Source organism: Corvus cornix, chromosome 5 (genome assembly GCF_000738735.6).
Source record: "Corvus cornix cornix isolate S_Up_H32 chromosome 5, ASM73873v5, whole genome shotgun sequence".
Classification (NCBI taxonomy): domain Eukaryota; kingdom Metazoa; phylum Chordata; class Aves; order Passeriformes; family Corvidae; genus Corvus; species Corvus cornix.
The window spans coordinates 10,176,184-10,194,143 of NC_046335.1; the positions used below are offsets into that span (position 1 = coordinate 10,176,184).

The 17,960-nt window shown below is 38.2% G+C and overlaps 1 protein-coding gene across 1 annotated transcript in view; it reads left to right on the forward strand.

The window, feature by feature from the left end:
• The window catches only part of CDC42BPB (CDC42 binding protein kinase beta), a 91,283-nt gene that overhangs the window by 62,892 nt on the left and 10,431 nt on the right, over positions 1–17,960 (forward strand). Inside the window, 16 exon segments of the mRNA XM_039553443.1 lie at positions 283–527; positions 710–815; positions 1,324–1,448; positions 2,182–2,287; positions 3,874–4,022; positions 4,641–4,735; positions 4,824–4,903; positions 6,356–6,406; positions 7,497–7,586; positions 8,028–8,102; positions 8,501–8,606; positions 10,971–11,107; positions 11,686–11,825; positions 13,375–13,456; positions 16,706–16,922; positions 17,320–17,382. Coding sequence (XP_039409377.1) covers positions 283–527; positions 710–815; positions 1,324–1,448; positions 2,182–2,287; positions 3,874–4,022; positions 4,641–4,735; positions 4,824–4,903; positions 6,356–6,406; positions 7,497–7,586; positions 8,028–8,102; positions 8,501–8,606; positions 10,971–11,107; positions 11,686–11,825; positions 13,375–13,456; positions 16,706–16,922; positions 17,320–17,382 — 1,867 coding nt within the window.

Sequence of the window (17,960 nt, forward strand, 5' to 3'; positions counted from 1 at the left end):
GTCTTGAAAGTGCTCAGTTTATATAAATTCTAAGCAGCTACTAAACCAGTGTGATCCAAATCTGTTATCTCTGCAACCCATTTCAACCGCTTCTTTGGGTCATGTAAGCAGAACAGTCACTTATGGGCTTAATGCTTGGAGACAGGCACCTTTTAAATCACTTGGTGCCCAAATAAAAATTTTTCCAGAGTGCCACCAACTGGACAATTCTGACTTTTAAAAATATTCTCAAAATATAAAGATCATAGCTTCTCCGTGATGGTTTCTCCTCTTGTTCCGCAGTTGAAGCAGGGAGGCCGGGCAGCTGGTGCCACACTAGAACATCAGCAGGAGCTTTCCAAAGTTAAGTCTGAGCTGGAAAAGAAAATCTTATTTTATGAAGAGGAGTTGGTCCGACGGGAAGCATCACATGTTTTGGAAGTAAAAAATGTGAAAAAGGAAGTACATGATTCAGAGAGCCATCAGCTTGCACTCCAGAAAGAGATCATGATATTAAAGGATAAATTAGAGAAAACAAAGCGAGAGAGGTAAGCTTTTGGGCATGATTCCCTCACTATGGATTTCTTTTTGTTGTGTATATGTATCGCATTGCATGGGTGCCTGTGCAGGCTGGTATTTCACCCTAACTCCATTTATTCCTTTTTGAAAATTCCAATGTACAGGTTCAGCAATGTGACAGTGTGTTTCTATTTCTTGCCCTTCTCTTTAGGCACAGTGAAATGGAGGAAGCAGTAGGAACAATGAAGGAGAAATACGAACGTGAAAGATCTATGCTCTTGGAAGATAACAAAAAGCTAACAACAGAAAATGAGAGGGTAATTATTTCAGGAAACATACAATTCTTACTTCATTAGTCTCTGATGTTGAAGTAGTCTACTCACTGCTCAGAACAGGATCTGTGAATGTTCAGGCACTATGAATTTTAAAAATGTCATTTTTGCCATATAAACATTAGAGATTTGCCTACATAGTAACTTCAGCATCTTGATACTGCTCTTTGGGGGGTTGATTCCCACAATTCAGAGGACATCACCCTTTGATTCTTCATGAAGGCTGCAAAGAGAGGGAATCATTGACACACACACTGCCTGCCTTCCTGCCGGTTTACAGTTAAACTTTATTCCTCTCTGATCTCTACACTTGCTTTTTTGTTTTCCTTTGTTTTAGATTACTGTGTGTAAACTGATAGTTCATAAAAAGAAGCCCATCCAGATAGCCCAGGGTGGTCTTGTTTGTTCAGATTGTAAAGGTGTGTAGGCATACACATATATAAAATGTCTGAAACTGACCTAAGTCACAAGTGAAACTAATCTCTTGTTTCAGCTCTGCTCCTTTGTGGACAAACTAACAGCACAGAACAGACAGCTGGAAGATGAGCTCCAAGATCTAGCAGCAAAGAAGGAGTCTGTTGCTCACTGGGAAGCCCAGATTGCAGAAATTATTCAATGGTATGTGCTGATTAGAGCTCCAGATATGGCCACTTTCAACTTCTGAAATACTGATTGGCGCTTTTTTTAACATATAGCTAGGCCGTGTCTGAGATCAGCAAAGGCATGGTACTTCTGAGAGTTGATTTTGCTAAAATTGCCAAATGCCACTGAAACAAGTACGAATCAGAGTCCTGGTGTCAACTTCCTTCACTCTCTAAAGTGATTGTTGTCATCCAATCTGGAATATTTTGATAAATTCGTTCAGGAAGTTGGTCATGATTTAAAAGGTCAGCATTAACATATAGAACCTCACTAGCTGTACTAGACAAGCACTTAGTACTTGCACTGTTCTTCCCTCTATAATTCACTGTTTTAGCAAGCTGCGTGCAAGAATTTCAGTGTGCAGAACAAAAAGGACTGGAAGGTAGCCCTTATAAAAATTGAGCAAGTAATATGCAGATCATATTCCAAACTATAGCAGTCAATCTCTGCAGAACTCTTGCTAATGGCAAAAGGAAAGCTTCAGTTTCCCTAGCAACTGCCACAATCAGGAAAATCAGATAAAAGAAAAATCTAAAGCAGGCAATCTGAGATGTATTCAGTTTTCTGTTGCTGGGAGAGTTTTTCCTGCTCTGTTCATTCCTCTTATGTCCCAAACCCAGTGCAGACACTCTGATAGTTTGGTGGTACAGTGTTTGGTGCTATGAGCCATGAAACTGCTAAGTTACAGGTTATTGTAATTGCACAACAGGGTAAGTGATGAGAAGGATGCTCGTGGCTATCTCCAAGCATTGGCTTCCAAGATGACAGAAGAACTAGAATCATTGAGAAGTTCCAGTCTGGGGTCACGAACACTGGTAAGGAAATAGGAGACATTCAAGATGTTCTGGGCATGTCTGAGAAGCTACATTTTTGTCCCTAAAAAAAACTAATCCTCTGCTCTGCTTTCTAGTTTTTAGCTACTGCTTGCAAATCCAACTAGGTAATCTGATCAGAATTTGATAATTACAGGGGACAGTTGTTTCATGCTAATATCTGCCATCACAGATATTAAACACTACAGAGCAGAGAAGAAACAATAACTTAAACCATCAAAGGGGAGTACAGAAATATACCTTACCATGTTATGTGCAATTGAATAATTGCTGTTACAGTGGGATAACGAAGTAAGTTTTCTTCTGTGAAAAATTACTGTCTGGCTGATACCAGTGCAAACAAGGGACACGCTGAGAGCATGTGGCATTATTGACATGCAGAACAATGAGACCTTCTGCCATAATTTTCCCATACAGTAGTAGCATGAATTCCTCAAAATCTAATAGAAGAGTTCTCAAAAAGGAGTACGATTTCAAAGAGAAAACACCTTCATAAGGAAAGGAAGAGAGCCATTTGCAGCTTGGCATGGGAGCCCACATCCCTATCAATGCAAGTCAGCAGTCTGCCATGCAGAGTCCATCTGCTGCTGGTTTATACATAGGAGAAGTTAATCATCCCTTCCAAACCTATGAATATGAGAGAATAAGAGAAAGTTTTATTTCTGTGAGCTAACACTTGTCTGCATCATCAGGAGACAATTATAATACTGAGAGGTTTAACGTGAAGAAAGATTGGATCAAGTGCAGTTTGCATTTTTATCTAAGCTACTGCCAGAATAAAAAACACTGTCTGTTCTTTATATTATAACTGGTTTTGTAACTTCTACAGAACCTGCTCTAAGGCAATTACATCTCAACATAAAAAGTGCTTCTCAGTTTTCATGACTGTTATTTGCAAGTTCGTCTCTGACTAGGGAGGTATTCATTAGGGAATATCAGAAATGTAGTCCACACTGAAAAATGGCTGGAAAGGCTTAGAATACTAGCTTTTGGGGTAGTAGGGAGGAATTGCGTGGTGTATGCTGAGGTATAGCATATATATATATGCTATATATATATAGCATCTATATCTTAGCAAGCGTAAGAATTGCTTAGGCAAACATGCAGGTATCTTGGGCATCTCAAGACCCAGATTCTTTTTTTTCTTCTCATGGTTTTGCTACTCTTGGTATGTTTTATGTTAATATGTTTACATTAAATGTTGACATTTGTCTCATATTTGAAAGTCCATTATATCACTGTGCAAGTTTTACACTTGGTTCTAGATTGGACAGTGAAAATTAGTCATTTTCAATGGGTTCTGTCTGTTTGACTTCCATGCTCAGTGATCCAGCATTTTGGATTCCAGCATATTGTGTTAATGGTGTAACTAATTTTAAAATTGCTTCTTACTTCATTTTTGTGTAATGAAGTCTGACTATTGACTGATTTTCATGCAGCAGGTATGCTGTCCATAACTAATTAAAAGAGCATTCTCTGAACCAGTGTGAAAGTGAATTTATGTCTTGAACAAGAGCAGAAATATCCTCAGACAGTTAATAGTAATATTCAGTAACTTACTGCAACAGGATCCACTTTGGAAAGTGCGACGCAGTCAGAAGTTGGATATGTCAGCAAGGCTGGAATTACAGTCTGCCCTTGATGCAGAAATTCGTGCCAAACAGCTAGTTCAAGAAGAGCTACGGAAAGTTAAAGATGCAAACATATCTTTTGAAAGGTAATGAGGGATGTGGTTCTGTTTGGGGATTAATATACTGATCTAAACTGCTGATTAGAATAGCAGCAACTTTCTTAAAATGGCTCCTTGTGCCTGGGATATTGGACTTTGCCAGAAGGATCCCATTCTACAGACTGCACATTTCTTACATAGTCAAATGAGAACTGTAAAAATTTCAAGTAAACATTGCACTGCTATACTAAGTTACGAATCTTGGGTATCTGAGGAAGAGAAAGTGTAAGAGTGAATTCAAAGCAAATTCACTACCATTCCTTCAACTAACTGGAGAGTTAGACATGTTCTTGGGAATTAAAAGTCAAAGTACTATTAAAATAATTTTGTTTAGCAGATACCTGCTGTGATAGCAGAAGTCTTAAGTACAGTTTTAAATATCTAGTCAAGTAATGAGGTGTCTATTCAGGGGAAAAGTAAAATTAATCATCCTTAAAAAAAAAAATCACTTAAAAAAGCACAATGCCCCACCCCCTCCAAAAAAAAAACCAAAGGCATTTTGTGAAAGTCTGAGATGTGGGACCAGAAATTAACAACCTTGTGTACTGGCAGTCCTGCCTTTTAGACATTTCAGATTACATTTTGACCATATTTTTTTACTGTTAGTAAATTAAAGGAATCAGAAGCAAAAAATAGAGAACTGTTGGAAGAGGTGGAAGGTTTGAAGAAAAAAATGGAAGAAAAATACAGAACAGATTCAGGTAATTAAAGTTACTGTGTTCTAACATAGTTCTAACACCACCTGTGATTGTTGCCTTTTAGCTAAGCCGGTTCTGCTTTTGGTTTTAGGTCTCAAACTTCCGGACTTTCAAGATTCCATTTTTGACTATTTCAACACCTCTCCTCTTGCACGTGATTTGACTTTCAGAGTGAGTTATCACATAAAATAACTATAAAAATGAGATAACCGAATTATATTTTTATCATGTAAAAGTAACTCTTAGGCACTGTATGGCAGATTGGTATCTTGCATATTAGCCAAATCAGTGTGGCACAGAATTGGATGCCCAGTAGATGTTAGATAGCTTGGCATTTTGTAGAGAAGCTGGCACCTCTGGGGAATATTCTCAGAAGTTCGCATTAATTATTTCCCATTCTAGCTTCTTTGTGTAGGTTAATCTCAAACATTTGGCTAAATGAAATATATTCAGGGTTTTTTGGAAGTGCTGGCACACCCTGTTACAAATAAGGAATTAAATGCTTTGCAGTTGGAAGATGCTGATTATTACGAGGAAAAGTGTTCACACAGTTCAAGGAGTGCTTAAACAGATATGCAAAATTGTTGGCTCCAGATCTTAATGGAGCGGTTAGAGGAGAAGGATCTGGGAAGAGAATCAGAGGACCCACAGATGTTGGTATAATAAGTTTATCATGACACACCCTGTGATCCCTAGAAAGCTAATCATACAAATCACAGCTCCAAGTAGGCGTTTCACTTTAAATGATTTGTGCATTCCCCGAGGAAGCAGCTGTTAAATTCAACATTGAATCACATTTCCTTACTTCATGAACTCTTGATCCTTGAAGATTTTTCCGGAGTTTTTTAAAATTTTGTTTTGCAAAGCATAGACAGTTTAGGATAAAACCAAGGGCTTGAACTGGAACAAATAATCTGTTTATGAAGTGGAGTTAAAAGGGCTCAGGTTAAAACCTCATCAGTCTCGTTAGATTTTCTATCTGAGATGTGTACTCTCTCTTTTTTTTTTTTTTTCCTTTTTTTTTTTTAATTTTTACTGTTGCTAAAAACAAAAAAGCCTATGGACATGCTGTGATATTTTCATACAGTTTGTGTATTTGCTGTTCCCAATCACAAAATGTCTGTGCTGCCTTTCTGTTGAAGCAGCAAGATGTGCACTATGGGTGACGTGGAGGGAAGAGAGAAGCATGATATATGCTACTTTCTCAATTTTTATCTACTGTAGCTTTTATCTACTGACCTTGATGTTTTCAAACATTGCTTTAAAAAGTACCAGATAGACATTAGACAGTAACATGTAGAATATCAAGCCCATAACTAAACAAGGTTCCATTCTATAGATCCTGAAATACATACCTATTCTCTATGGAAATGCAGGTGGCATTTTCTGATGAATTACATTAGAATTGCTGATACTGTGCTTAATGACTTACATTAGCAATTTTTTTTTCACATGTACTTATAAAGATATTTTGTATCATCTGCATTGGGGTTAATTTAGTTTGAATGGGTATCATTTGGCCATATAAAATATTTTATTTAGCTAGCCAACTAATATTCTATCTGAAGTTTTCCTGTGGGTGATAAGCGATCGTTTTTATCCCTCATATCCGTTACAACAAAGGATTCTGTTTCTTCTTCGTCTACATCTTCTCTGCTAGCCTTTTGGGAAGAAGTAAGTTTTTGCTAGTAGTTTTGTGTCCTTATTTTGTTGTGACCTGTCATAGTAAAAATGGCCCTCTAAAACTAGATATTTTGCTTCCTTCATCTCTCTGTTACTTAATCCACTAAACCTCTTTGAGGCTTACTGTTTTATAGTTCGACTATCTATAAAGCTAAAGCTAAAACTATATAGCTAAAGAATCACACTATTTTGAAATTGTTCATATTACATAATGATGCAATTTGATCTTAAATGGCCCAGCCCTTCCAATCAATTTGGAACAAAACAGAAGTAACTGAATATCTGAACATATTTAGTGAGCTAACTGAACTTGAGACGTCTTCCTGTCTAAACTGGCTGGGAAGTGAGTGATTCATTACTTGTTGCCTTTAGTGCTACTTACATCATTGATGTGAAGTCTAATCTCATGTTTGTTAATCATAGTTTTCATGATGTCCTGAGAGTACAGTAATACAGAATCCTACTTCCACACCCAGCTGCTTTAACTCTGGAATTGTAGCATACTTCCCCCTTGTGCTGGCAATTAGTAGTTGCTAATTTAAGTGTGAAATTAATAGATGGCTTGTAATGGATGCTAGTTTTAAATTTTAGTGAAATATGAGATACTGTGATTAATTAGACATGATTCTTTTAATGACGGGGGCCAATCATTTTAAAACAACTTTTTAAAAGATTGGGTATTAGTAATTTTTTTCTTGTGGCAGACTTGCTGGCTTCTGTATGATAGAAAAATCCTAGCATAGTAAGCTACCATGAGAAATCAGCTATTTTAGGGATGATTGCCAAGGTACTCAAACATCATTCCATACCTGCAAGCAAGAGATTAGACACAGCCTTGCTGGGAGAATTTGACTGTTAGAGCATTTATGCTGTCTACATGAGATTTTGCATTTCAGTACTTCCCGCTTTTCCGTCAGGTGTCAGGGTTTGTTTGGAGGAAAGTTCTTTTTTCGGTGAATGTTAAATGTATGTGTACATCATATAAAAATTGGCACTGGGTCTTGTTTCCGTTTTGTTGACATGAGGACACTTTGTCAGATATGTGGTATCTAATCTAACATGTTTGCTGTCGCTTTTGCAGACCAGCTCTATTAGTGAGCAGGAAATGCAGGGTCCCAAGTCAGAAGTTTCACCATCTACTTCAGTTGTAACTGCAGAGCAACAACAGGAAGTAAGAGACCCGTTATTTTACCCTGAAGAGTAATTCCCCAGAAAGTCTCTCTGTCTTGTTCATAATAAATACGTATTGCAGCATTCATTATGAAGAAGCAGGATTGAATGCTGTGTATTTGCAATGCCTCAGTGCTTATTGCACCTGCTTTGAGGACACTTGCAAATGAAATCTTTTCACTGGCTTTGTGTATGTTGATGTACCTCATTTTCATGTTTTCTGTATTGCTGCGTGTTTGTTAGTGTGCAGGCTTTCCTGTGAGTGCTTTAAGACACAATCTGTTTCTATAAAATCAGAATGGCAGTGTTTACAATGATTAAATTTTTGATAATTTTCAAAAAAGGAAAAAAAAGAATCAGAGAACAATAAGCTTTGCCACCGCAATCTTGAAACAAATTCTTGAAGCCTTACTTTGCTCAATTACAGTTTCTTGTGATTCAGGAACCAATTCGGCTTCAGAGGATGCCTGCTGCTCCTTCCCCCACCATTCAGTCCATTTCTCTAGCTGTGCCAAAGGTAGGGGGACTGTGCTAACCTTATTCTAAAGAGCAAAAGAAAAAATACCATTTATAAATTAGCCCTCTGTGTTTTCTTGTCCTGTTTGGGTTTGTCATGTGTGTGTTTTTGTTAGGTCTGTGTTTTTAATCAAATGTTTCCAAACGCATATCAATGGGTTTTGTTTTGTTGGAAGGGATGTCAAAACATGGTTGTAGTTCTGGGTTTGAGTGTCTTTTGGAGTTGGCAATAAAACTGTTACTGTTGTCTTGCAGCACCTGCTACAAGCTGCACTTACATTAAAGAAGCCCAGGCTTCATAATGTACACGCTGATGTACTGGAGGGTGGTGGAGGGTGGTGCTTGCATTACTTAAGTCCAGAAAATGAAGTTATTTTTTATCCTGACTGTATCTTCCAGCCTAAAGCTCACCAGCTCAATATCAAGTCGTTCACAAGCCCCACTCAGTGTAGTCATTGCACCTCTCTTATGGTGGGATTAGTTCGACAAGGTTATGCCTGTGACGGTGAGTCAATGAAACTTTTTATAAATTTTCAGCAAGCCCCTCAAAAAAGCATCCCAGTGTATTTTAAGGCAACCATTTCTTTGTGGAGGGAATGATAGAGAGGGGTGGCTGCCACTGGAGGATTTTCCTTTCTTTTTTCATCATCAGCCTACTCATGAAGTCCCTTTAGGAGTATGATGATGATGTATGATGAAGCATGGTTTCCTTGCATATTGTTAATTAATTCTACTACCATTAGTGCTGTTATAGTGCAAGGGAGGGGGTGGGGAAGACAGGACTGTAGTAGAGAAAACTACGGGAATGATCTAGTGACATGCATCTGATTATGTCTATTTATGCAATTCTGGTCATAAACCCCATATGTTGGGAGGACTATTTGCTCGTGTATTTGGCCTGTAGCCTGTCTTGCTGTCCATTAGTTTTATTTAAAATGCTTTCTCTGATGCATGTATCACTACTGAATTCCATGTTTGAGTATATGGAGGTATTTTCATTTGAAAATACTTACTGTATATTGATTAGACACATGAACTCAGTTCAATAAGCCACAAATCTGTTGAAGACACTACAGTATTAATAACCTTATTTCTGTGCCCAGCTTAGCTCTTGCTAGTGGCAGCCTCTCCACTGTCAGCCTCAGTATCACAATTAGATTGCCTCATCTGTCCTTCAGGGCTTTTTTCCTGGCAGATCTTCTGGTGGCAGTTCTTCCCCAGGAGGACCTATCACTCTGCCAGCACTTGCCCTGGGGCTGCCTTTTGTCTCCTTTTGCTGACAGTTCTGAATTCTTGTTTTGCATCTCTTCCCTTCAAGCTTGAAACTGTCTTTTTCCCTTAATGTAGCTATCGGCTTCACTCTTCTTTTTGTCTTGTGTGTTTCAAGCTCTGCATCGTTAGTTTTCCATTTTGCCTAATCTACAGCAGCTCTTTATTGCTACAGTAAAAACTAAAATCACATTGATATAAAAACAGAGATAACTCCAGTAGAACAAAACTTTGCCATGTTCCACTTTCAATCACTTGCATTTCCCAATTCCTCCTCTTTCTAATGCTGGAAGCTATGGTAAAATACAGCTACACTTACAGAAGACTGGAACTGACTGTCCTGTGGATTTTCCCTATTCTGTAACTGGTATACCTTGATACCCACTGTCACAAATAATCATGATGCCTCCTCAAAGAGCTGAATTTATTACCTAGTCTTCGGGAGCACTTACAGTACTTTATGTGCATGACTTTTTGGTAGCCCTCTGTCCTCCTGGGAGCAGACAGTAGCTCAAAGAATAAGCCAGGCAGCCTGCTCTGGGCTCTCTCCTCTGCTGTCTCTTCCCTCAGGTGTCATGAGGGACACCTGTGGCTGTAGCAGAAGCAGGCTGTTTCCAGGTTTTTTTGAATCCTTTGACACTTCATAATTACAGGCCTAGATGTACCTAGGATATCTGCCAGATTCTCACTTGTGAGAATATAGTAGGAAACACAGACAGATGAGAGTATTGTGCCCCTCTCTTCCTGCCTTCCCAAGCCTACTGGTAGAAACAGGGTAGCTGGGACAAACCAAGCAAAATCTCTGTGAAAAGATCAGGCCCCTAAGCTGTGGGTCAGATGCCTCGATATAATACATTAACTCACTCCACAGTTCTTGTCGCCTGTCTCATGTGAAGTGGCATATGAATTTTTTCTGTGTACTGCTTCTGTGTGAAATGCTCTGTAGATGAGATCTAGAGACCTCTGTCCCTTGCTGGTGCAGCACAAAGTGGTACAAAATGGTGCAAATGGTAAGAAAGCATGCAATGCTGGTTTGCTCCTTATTTGAACTTGAACTCTGGGCAGTAGATGTATATACCTCTTTCATCATGCAGCATTTCACTCCTTGTTCCTGGTTTCTATTTTATTTATGTTTTATTTATGTCTATATCTTGTGTTTAATAGTTTAACCCTTTCTGGTTTTTTAATCCATTTAGTTTTACTTTGTCTTTGCAGTATTCTTGCATATGTGGATCAAATTAAACACCTATTAGCACTACCCTGTAATTTTTATTCCTCCTTTATTAATACTGTTTCTCTTCTGTGACTGGGTTAGTTGGTGCTTAACACCAGCAAGGCTGCCCAACTCATTTTCCTTGAAATGTGGACTCAGTTCCTGCCCTTTATGAATGTAATAGGCTAAAAAGAGGAAATAAAAGCACTTTGGAGAGTCTCATACAATATCTAGGTGTGTTCACTCCTTCAGCATAGTGAGCTATTGCAATATTTGACTGCCAGTTTCAGTGTGATTAATTAATTCACTGAGTGTAGACTGTGTTAATCAGCTGTTATGACTGACTCATACACACATTTCACTGTGAATTTTCTCTTTTGTACTTAGTGTGTTCATTTGCATGCCATGTTTCCTGCAAGGATAGTGCACCTCAGGTCTGCCCTATACCCCCTGAACAAGCCAAAAGGCCTCTTGGAGTAGATGTGCAAAGAGGAATAGGAACAGCCTATAAAGGTTATGTCAAGGTAACAGTCTTTTGTTCTTGGACAAGAGAAGAATACTTAATTTCACTTAGAGCTCTACAGCATGGAACCTCTAAGTATGTTTAAACACATCTCCTAAATAGTGCTAAAGCCTTAAGGCTTTGTGTGCCATCTATGTAACTTATTTAACCTTCGTTGCTTTAGATGTGGGAGAAACACTTGGTTTTACTGCAAGAGCTGCAGGTTAGTAGATTAGTAGCTACAATGTTGATAAGCAGCAGGGAAAAAAGAAAAAATGGTTTAAGAAATAATTTCTGTCATTGTTTGTGTAAGCATAATGTAAAAGGTAAACTGTCCTACCATTTTGGCATTGGTGGAATATCCAAGCCTAATATCTTTATACAAGTCTTAATACACTTTTAAAGCTGTAACAAGGAATGGTTGAACTTAAAAGAGGAAAAATGATTTCTTGCTTACTTGATATTTTTCATCCTATTTTGAAGGACAAGTAGAATGTGTTCTAATTCCGTTGATCTAAGTATAAGCTTTTCTAAATGTCCTGCTTTCTGTGTCTCCTACATGTGCTTACATGTATTAAGCAATGAATTATTTACCCACAGGTCCCAAAGCCTACAGGTGTTAAGAAAGGGTGGCAGAGGGCTTATGCAGTTGTCTGTGACTGTAAACTGTTCTTATATGATGTGCCTGAAGGAAAATCCACCCAGCCTGGAGTTGTGGCAAGTCAAGTGTTGGATCTCAGGTTTGTATTGTTATGACAGAGTAGAAATCCTCTCTACATTTTTTCTCAACAGGAGTATTTCTTTCTAGTACACAAGAAACTATAAGATTTTGAGAGCTCTGGTCTAAGAATATTTGTGTATTCTGTACATAAACTGCAGCTAAGTTTAGGCTGATCAAGTTGGCTCAACAAGAAACTACTTTTGTGACTTTATAGTCAGTCACACTGCAATCACCAGTATTTACAGCATTAGCATGCTTCTTCCTGCAATTCCAAATGCATGTAAAAAGCAAGTGTATTTTGGTAGATTGCTTTTCCCATGCACTCTGACCCCAACACTGAGTCACAGATCATCCCATAGCCAGTAAGTTCAGGAATGATAGAAAAATTGAAGTAGTCTGCAGAAAAGCACCAACTCATTTACACTGCAAATGGCTCTGACCCTGCCTTCTCACAGGAGTTATTACTTCATGGGGAACCATCTGAACCAGTGAACACTGTCTACCAAAGATCTGAGACTTAGGTTGATCAGAGTAACCAAGGAGGTTTTTGTATTTCAATTTATGGAAATACCAAGAAAGTGTAATACCTTTTAATGTTACAGCACCTTTGTACCTGTGTTGAATATAAAGTTTGCACCTTGATTTATATTTTTTCCAGACAGTAGTACCGTGGGGTTGCACCAGTACTGCTGTGCTGTTCTCACACTCACTGGGATCTGTCAGTGTCAGCTCTCTGACATGCTGGCAGCAGGAGCAGGAACATGGAAGTACTGCAAATAGCAGCATTCACATTAGTGCATTGCTTGAAGCAACTCAGCCAGATCCTAATAGACCAACTGTCCCATGCTTTATCTGCTTATTGTAGCTGCCTCTTTGAGGCTGTCATCTGAGGATTCTTAGATGTTTTTAATAGATGCTAACCACCACAGCTATGAATTCTAGCATGGACAAGTTTCAGACATTAGTGTCATCTTTGCACCAAAATTGGCAATTATGGTGATCAACTTGGTCAAATTCAGTTTAAAAAGGCTAGTGTAGACAAGCCCTCTGGGGTGGAGCACTCTGAAATGCAAAAGTTGTTCTGATGTCTGTTTATTTTACTGTAATAGAGAATAAAATCTAGCTGTTTTGAAAACACTTATTTGAAACCCGCAAACTATAATTATGTTGCCAAGAGCTTTTTATGTGATTTTTCTTTTTTTCCAAAGGCCCCTCTCTTGCTACACATTGAGGTATGAATTATTAATTTCTAATGTGTCTGCTGGGCTGGAAGAGCAATATTCTTGCTTCTAATTGTAGAATAGGTGTGGTTGGGACACCAAAACTACAGAAAGCCACCCTGCTTAACTTCAGGTGGACTGACTTACACGTACCAGATGCTGTAGAGACATAAGTGAGGCTTGTGAGTTGTTTGGGTCAAGGATAGTTAGAGCATAACAAAGCAGCTGTGGCCTCTGTGTGGTGTTAGGAGATTGCAGCCTATTGAAACAGTGGTGATACCCATTAGATTTTGCTGAATAATCCTAGTGTGTGCTTGTATGTGATGCTCTTGTTTCTTTTCTCACTAGAGATGAAGATTTTTGTGTGAGCTCTGTCCTAGCATCGGATGTAATACATGCAACTCGTAAAGACATCCCTTGTATATTCAGGGTATGGCTACCAACTGACTCTTGTAGATAATATCAGTTAAATACCAGTGTTTTGTTTTGATAAATGGCATGTACTATCCATATCTAATGTTGATTAAGTTATGTAGAAGTGTAAGAATTTACAAGGGCTGCTGAGATACGTAGAAGAACAATATGGTGCTCCTCTTGTAAGTGAACTGTAAAGAACAAAGTTCTCCTTCTTTAGCTGCTGCTTCGTATATGAAGTTTGGCTTTGTTTTATTTTCTTGACTATAATTCAGTATATTTTTTATATCTTTTTCCATTGCTATTACCAGATTCTGTTTTTTCTTGCCTAGCTTTGGACTTTTGCATTAGGAACCAATGCTGTAACAGAATATTCTGAGACTGATCTAGTTTGCCATGTATTGTCTTGTATACAAGAAATACATTTCAAACTTTAGTTTCCTTAATTTCATATTTAAGTATAGTAGAAAAAAATAAAATAAGAGAAAATAATTAGCTGAGTTATCCCCTTTAGTGTATGTTCTATTTGAATACTGTATTTTGTTTTTAACAACAGGAACTTAATTCTTATGTTTTATGTGAATCATATGAAATCTGGAATTCTAAAATGTAGAAAGGAATACATTAGTAGCCAGTATCTATATTCCCTTACATTTGAATACAGAGACTCACTGTTTTCAGCATCTATGATCTTCATCCATTTAGAATCAAGTCAGTCAAACATGGAAAGCAAAGACCTGTCAGTCAATTGCAGTCCCTATCATTTGGTCCTTCAGGATTTTACTTGGCAATTGTCTTTGCTACTTGACTGCCTCTGTGTCTCTGCTTTTCTGCTTTTTTATAAAAATATTTTCTGCAGTGAATTTTCATACTTTGGTTTACTATTACCTTTACCTTAAGTTTCCTCTTGTTTCTGTTTTGGTTTTGGGGTTTTTTAATTCCCATCTGCCTGCTCTCTTCTTAAATTAGCAAACATAGAATACTGTAGGAAAGGACTTCTGAGGAGAGAAAATATGCTGTGCAGAATGATGGTTGATTCATTTAAGAACAAGGCATCCATACAGTTTAGCCTGCCTGACTTGCTGCTCTAGTTTCTGCCTGCAGGTTTTAACTGAAAGGGTATCTAAATAATAATAACCATTTTTGTCAAATATCCCTGTGTAAAAATACTTGTCTGGATAGACATGACCAAATATGTCCATGGTTTGATCAGATTATCCCCTGCTAAAGAGATGTGATGAATTAACTGGAAGCTTGATGGGCGAATATATCCATTTAGGTATGGGACCAGAGAAGCTGCTGCATTACACCTCTTTTCTCAGTTCTGTGTCCTCCTTCAAAAGCAGGAATTTGTAAAACTGGAAACCACTAATACCTGATGAGAGAGTCTCTTTTCTCAATTTCATTTAGTTCTATATTTGCATCTTGCTGACACAGTCGCATAGAGTAGCTTGTACACAACAGTTAAAACTGTTAATTCACATCATCTGAGTAAAAATGTGGTCCTTCTTTTGTGTGTGTCATTGCACATAATACATGATGATACTCGTGGCCTGAAAAAGACAGGTTTTCATTTTTTCTGGATCTTCCAGCAGCAGAAAACAATACCAGAATGCTGCCAAACACTGAAATGTTCCCACCTCTGACCCCCCATGAATTCAAGAAGAGTAAGAATTTCTCTCAGATTCAAACATTTCTCCTTGGTAACCAGTTTTTAAAGCTGAATGTTAGGCCATGCTGACATTCAGACACTGCAGTCTCAAGTGCTGCCATCGACACACATTTTTAATAATAGTGTAAGAGAGTTGTCTGTGTGCTAAGCTGAGTGCTTCCACAGCTTAGCAGTTCGAGTTAAGAAGCCTTGAGTTTCATAGCAAATAATGGATTTTTGTATGATGAATAATGCTATTTATATTGTGACCAATTGCTCACTTTTTTTTCTTCATTTGACTATATGTAAGCTGCCACCTTCAAAAGACTGAGGAGTTAATACATGGTGGTACTTCAAAGGGAAAACCATTGCTGGAATCTGTTTTGGTGTTGTTTTCTAAGTATATTATCCATTATGCCTCCATCTGTCTTTAAAATATTAATGCTTTATTACAGTTTAGATAGGAACAAAGCTTTACGCAGAGTAGTAAGAACTATGAGCAATTGCAACTACTCAGTTCTTTCCCTACCTCCCTTCACCTTCATCTTACTTCTGAACTTCTGTCTTTTACATCCTGTTCTTTCCAGTTTACTTTCAGATACATTTTATCTTCAAGATGAGAGTTACTCTTATTCACTCTGCCAGGAGGTGTGTGTGTGTGTTGCATTACCACAACATCCATCCTTATGATGAGTTTCTTATCAAGGCATGTAGGCCGAAGGTCTGATACTCCATGTTACTGCCTTCAGATTTGCGCTTTTATACCTCTTGTTGCTTTTTAATGTTTAACTGTTGTTATTCAGAGTCTGTGGTGAGAGATGACCCTGGCTGTTGGCCTGTTTGTCTGTGGCTGAAAGTGTAGTTCCCATGATCCCACAAACCCTTCAATCTCTTCATAGAGTACAAAAAACCAAATATTATGAATTACTGAGGCCATTCTTCAGGCAACAGAAGTTCCTGGATAGTTTTTCTCTTTAGAACACATGCTGCTTTGAGATCTGTGGGATGATTTAGCTGAAAATTAAGTGAAGCCACAGTGATTTTCTTTTAACATGGGGACATGGGAGAATGCAGTACTTCAGTTTCAAATATTGCTTTCCTCCAGAGCTTTGTATGCAGATATGATGTGGTCTTCCCCTGAACAAATATTTGGAAATTTAGGTAACAAAATCAAAATCTACAAGAACTGATGATAGCAGTGCCTTTGGGTTTAAATGCATCTGGTTTGCAAAGTATGTGTGTCACTTTCAGTAAGTTATGGGTGGGTGGGAGGGATCAGGACAAACTATGGTATGCCACTGAAATTCCGGTTCAGAGCAGGAAGGAGCCTTTTACTGCCATGTATTGATTATTGTAGCATTCCTTGCCCATATTTTAGGATTCAGAATATTAAAGCAAGACTAAATACTTTAAAACCAAACCACTGTGGCTTGTGCAGTGGTTGTTTTTTGGTTGTTTTTTTGAAGCACCATGGCTGTGTTGGCTGTGTTGTGCATGCCCCTCAGGTATATCATTCCATTGTCATAAGAAAGTCTACTTTATTTTCACAGTTCTGTGTGATAAAAAAGGGCTTTTATTACTTTAACTAATTTCACTGTCTCTGTCTGTTTAAAGGTGACAGCTTCTCTCTTAGGTTTGCCTTCAAAGTCTTGTTCTCTACTGATCCTGACAGAAAATGAGAATGAAAAGAGAAAGTGGGTTGGAATCCTAGAAGGGTTGCAGTCTATCCTGCACAAAAACAGGCTGAGGAACCAGGTTGTGCATATTCCACAAGAAGCCTATGACAGCACACTGCCTCTTATTAAAACAAGTTTAGCTGCTGCTATTGTAGGTATGTTTGTTTTAACTTTTGTAAGTGTTAAGGTGTGAAGGTTGTTGGAACTTTTAGATGGGCTTCTATAATGACAGCACTGACGCCTTGAAATAAATTCCTCAGTTGAATTCCTTCATAGGAATTTAATAATGGACAAAAAGTGCTAATCTTGCATTGATATTCAGGTCTCTTCATCCACTTGGAGTAAATAATACTGCTGAGTTGTTCAGCAGGTTGTTCTAGCAATATGGTATATAGCATGCTTTTGACAGGCTGTGTGAGCTTAAGCAAATTGATTTGCTGGTGAAAATCAGTTTATGCAGAAATTTTTTCAGCTGTTCAAAGCAAACAGCCTGTTTTAAAGATCAGACTAATTGTATCTAAATTAATGGCCTTTTTTTCCCTCTTGGTTTAGATCGAGATAGAATAGCAATTGGTTCAGAAGAAGGGCTGTATGTGATAGAGGTGACCCGCGACGGTAAGTTAGGCCGTAATGCATGCAGCAATTACATACAGAATTATGAGCTCCATAACTTTCAGTGCTGCTGTAATATAGGTTGCACATGTGTAGTAAGTATTAAGCACTCAGTTAATTGATGAGAAGGAAAAGTGAATGTGAGATATAAGCACTAATTTGGTCATTATTGTTACATTCAGTTGACTGGCAGAAATTAAAGGGATGAGGTACTGGGCATATTCTGACACATTCTCACTTTAGCTGTATTCCCACAGCAGGTAGCAAAATGCTTCAGCACACAGAGCATGCACAGCACACAGTTTGTAGACTTTCTTTTAAAGCCTCCATGTCTCGTTGTCTGTTCCTTCCTGAAATTTGGCAACCACTCTACATTCTCTTTCAGACTGATGATGTCCAAAGCAAGTGATTGGTTGTTCCTTCCCATTATCTAATTCCTTGACTCTGTGCTTCCTCCTATACCTGCTTTTTCCTTCCTGTTCTTAATGTACTTTGCCCTCTGCCTAGGGAAAATGGGATCAGTATAGTCTGTTATTCCTGCAGTCTTACTGTGTCCATTCCAGAAATTCACACAGAGCCTA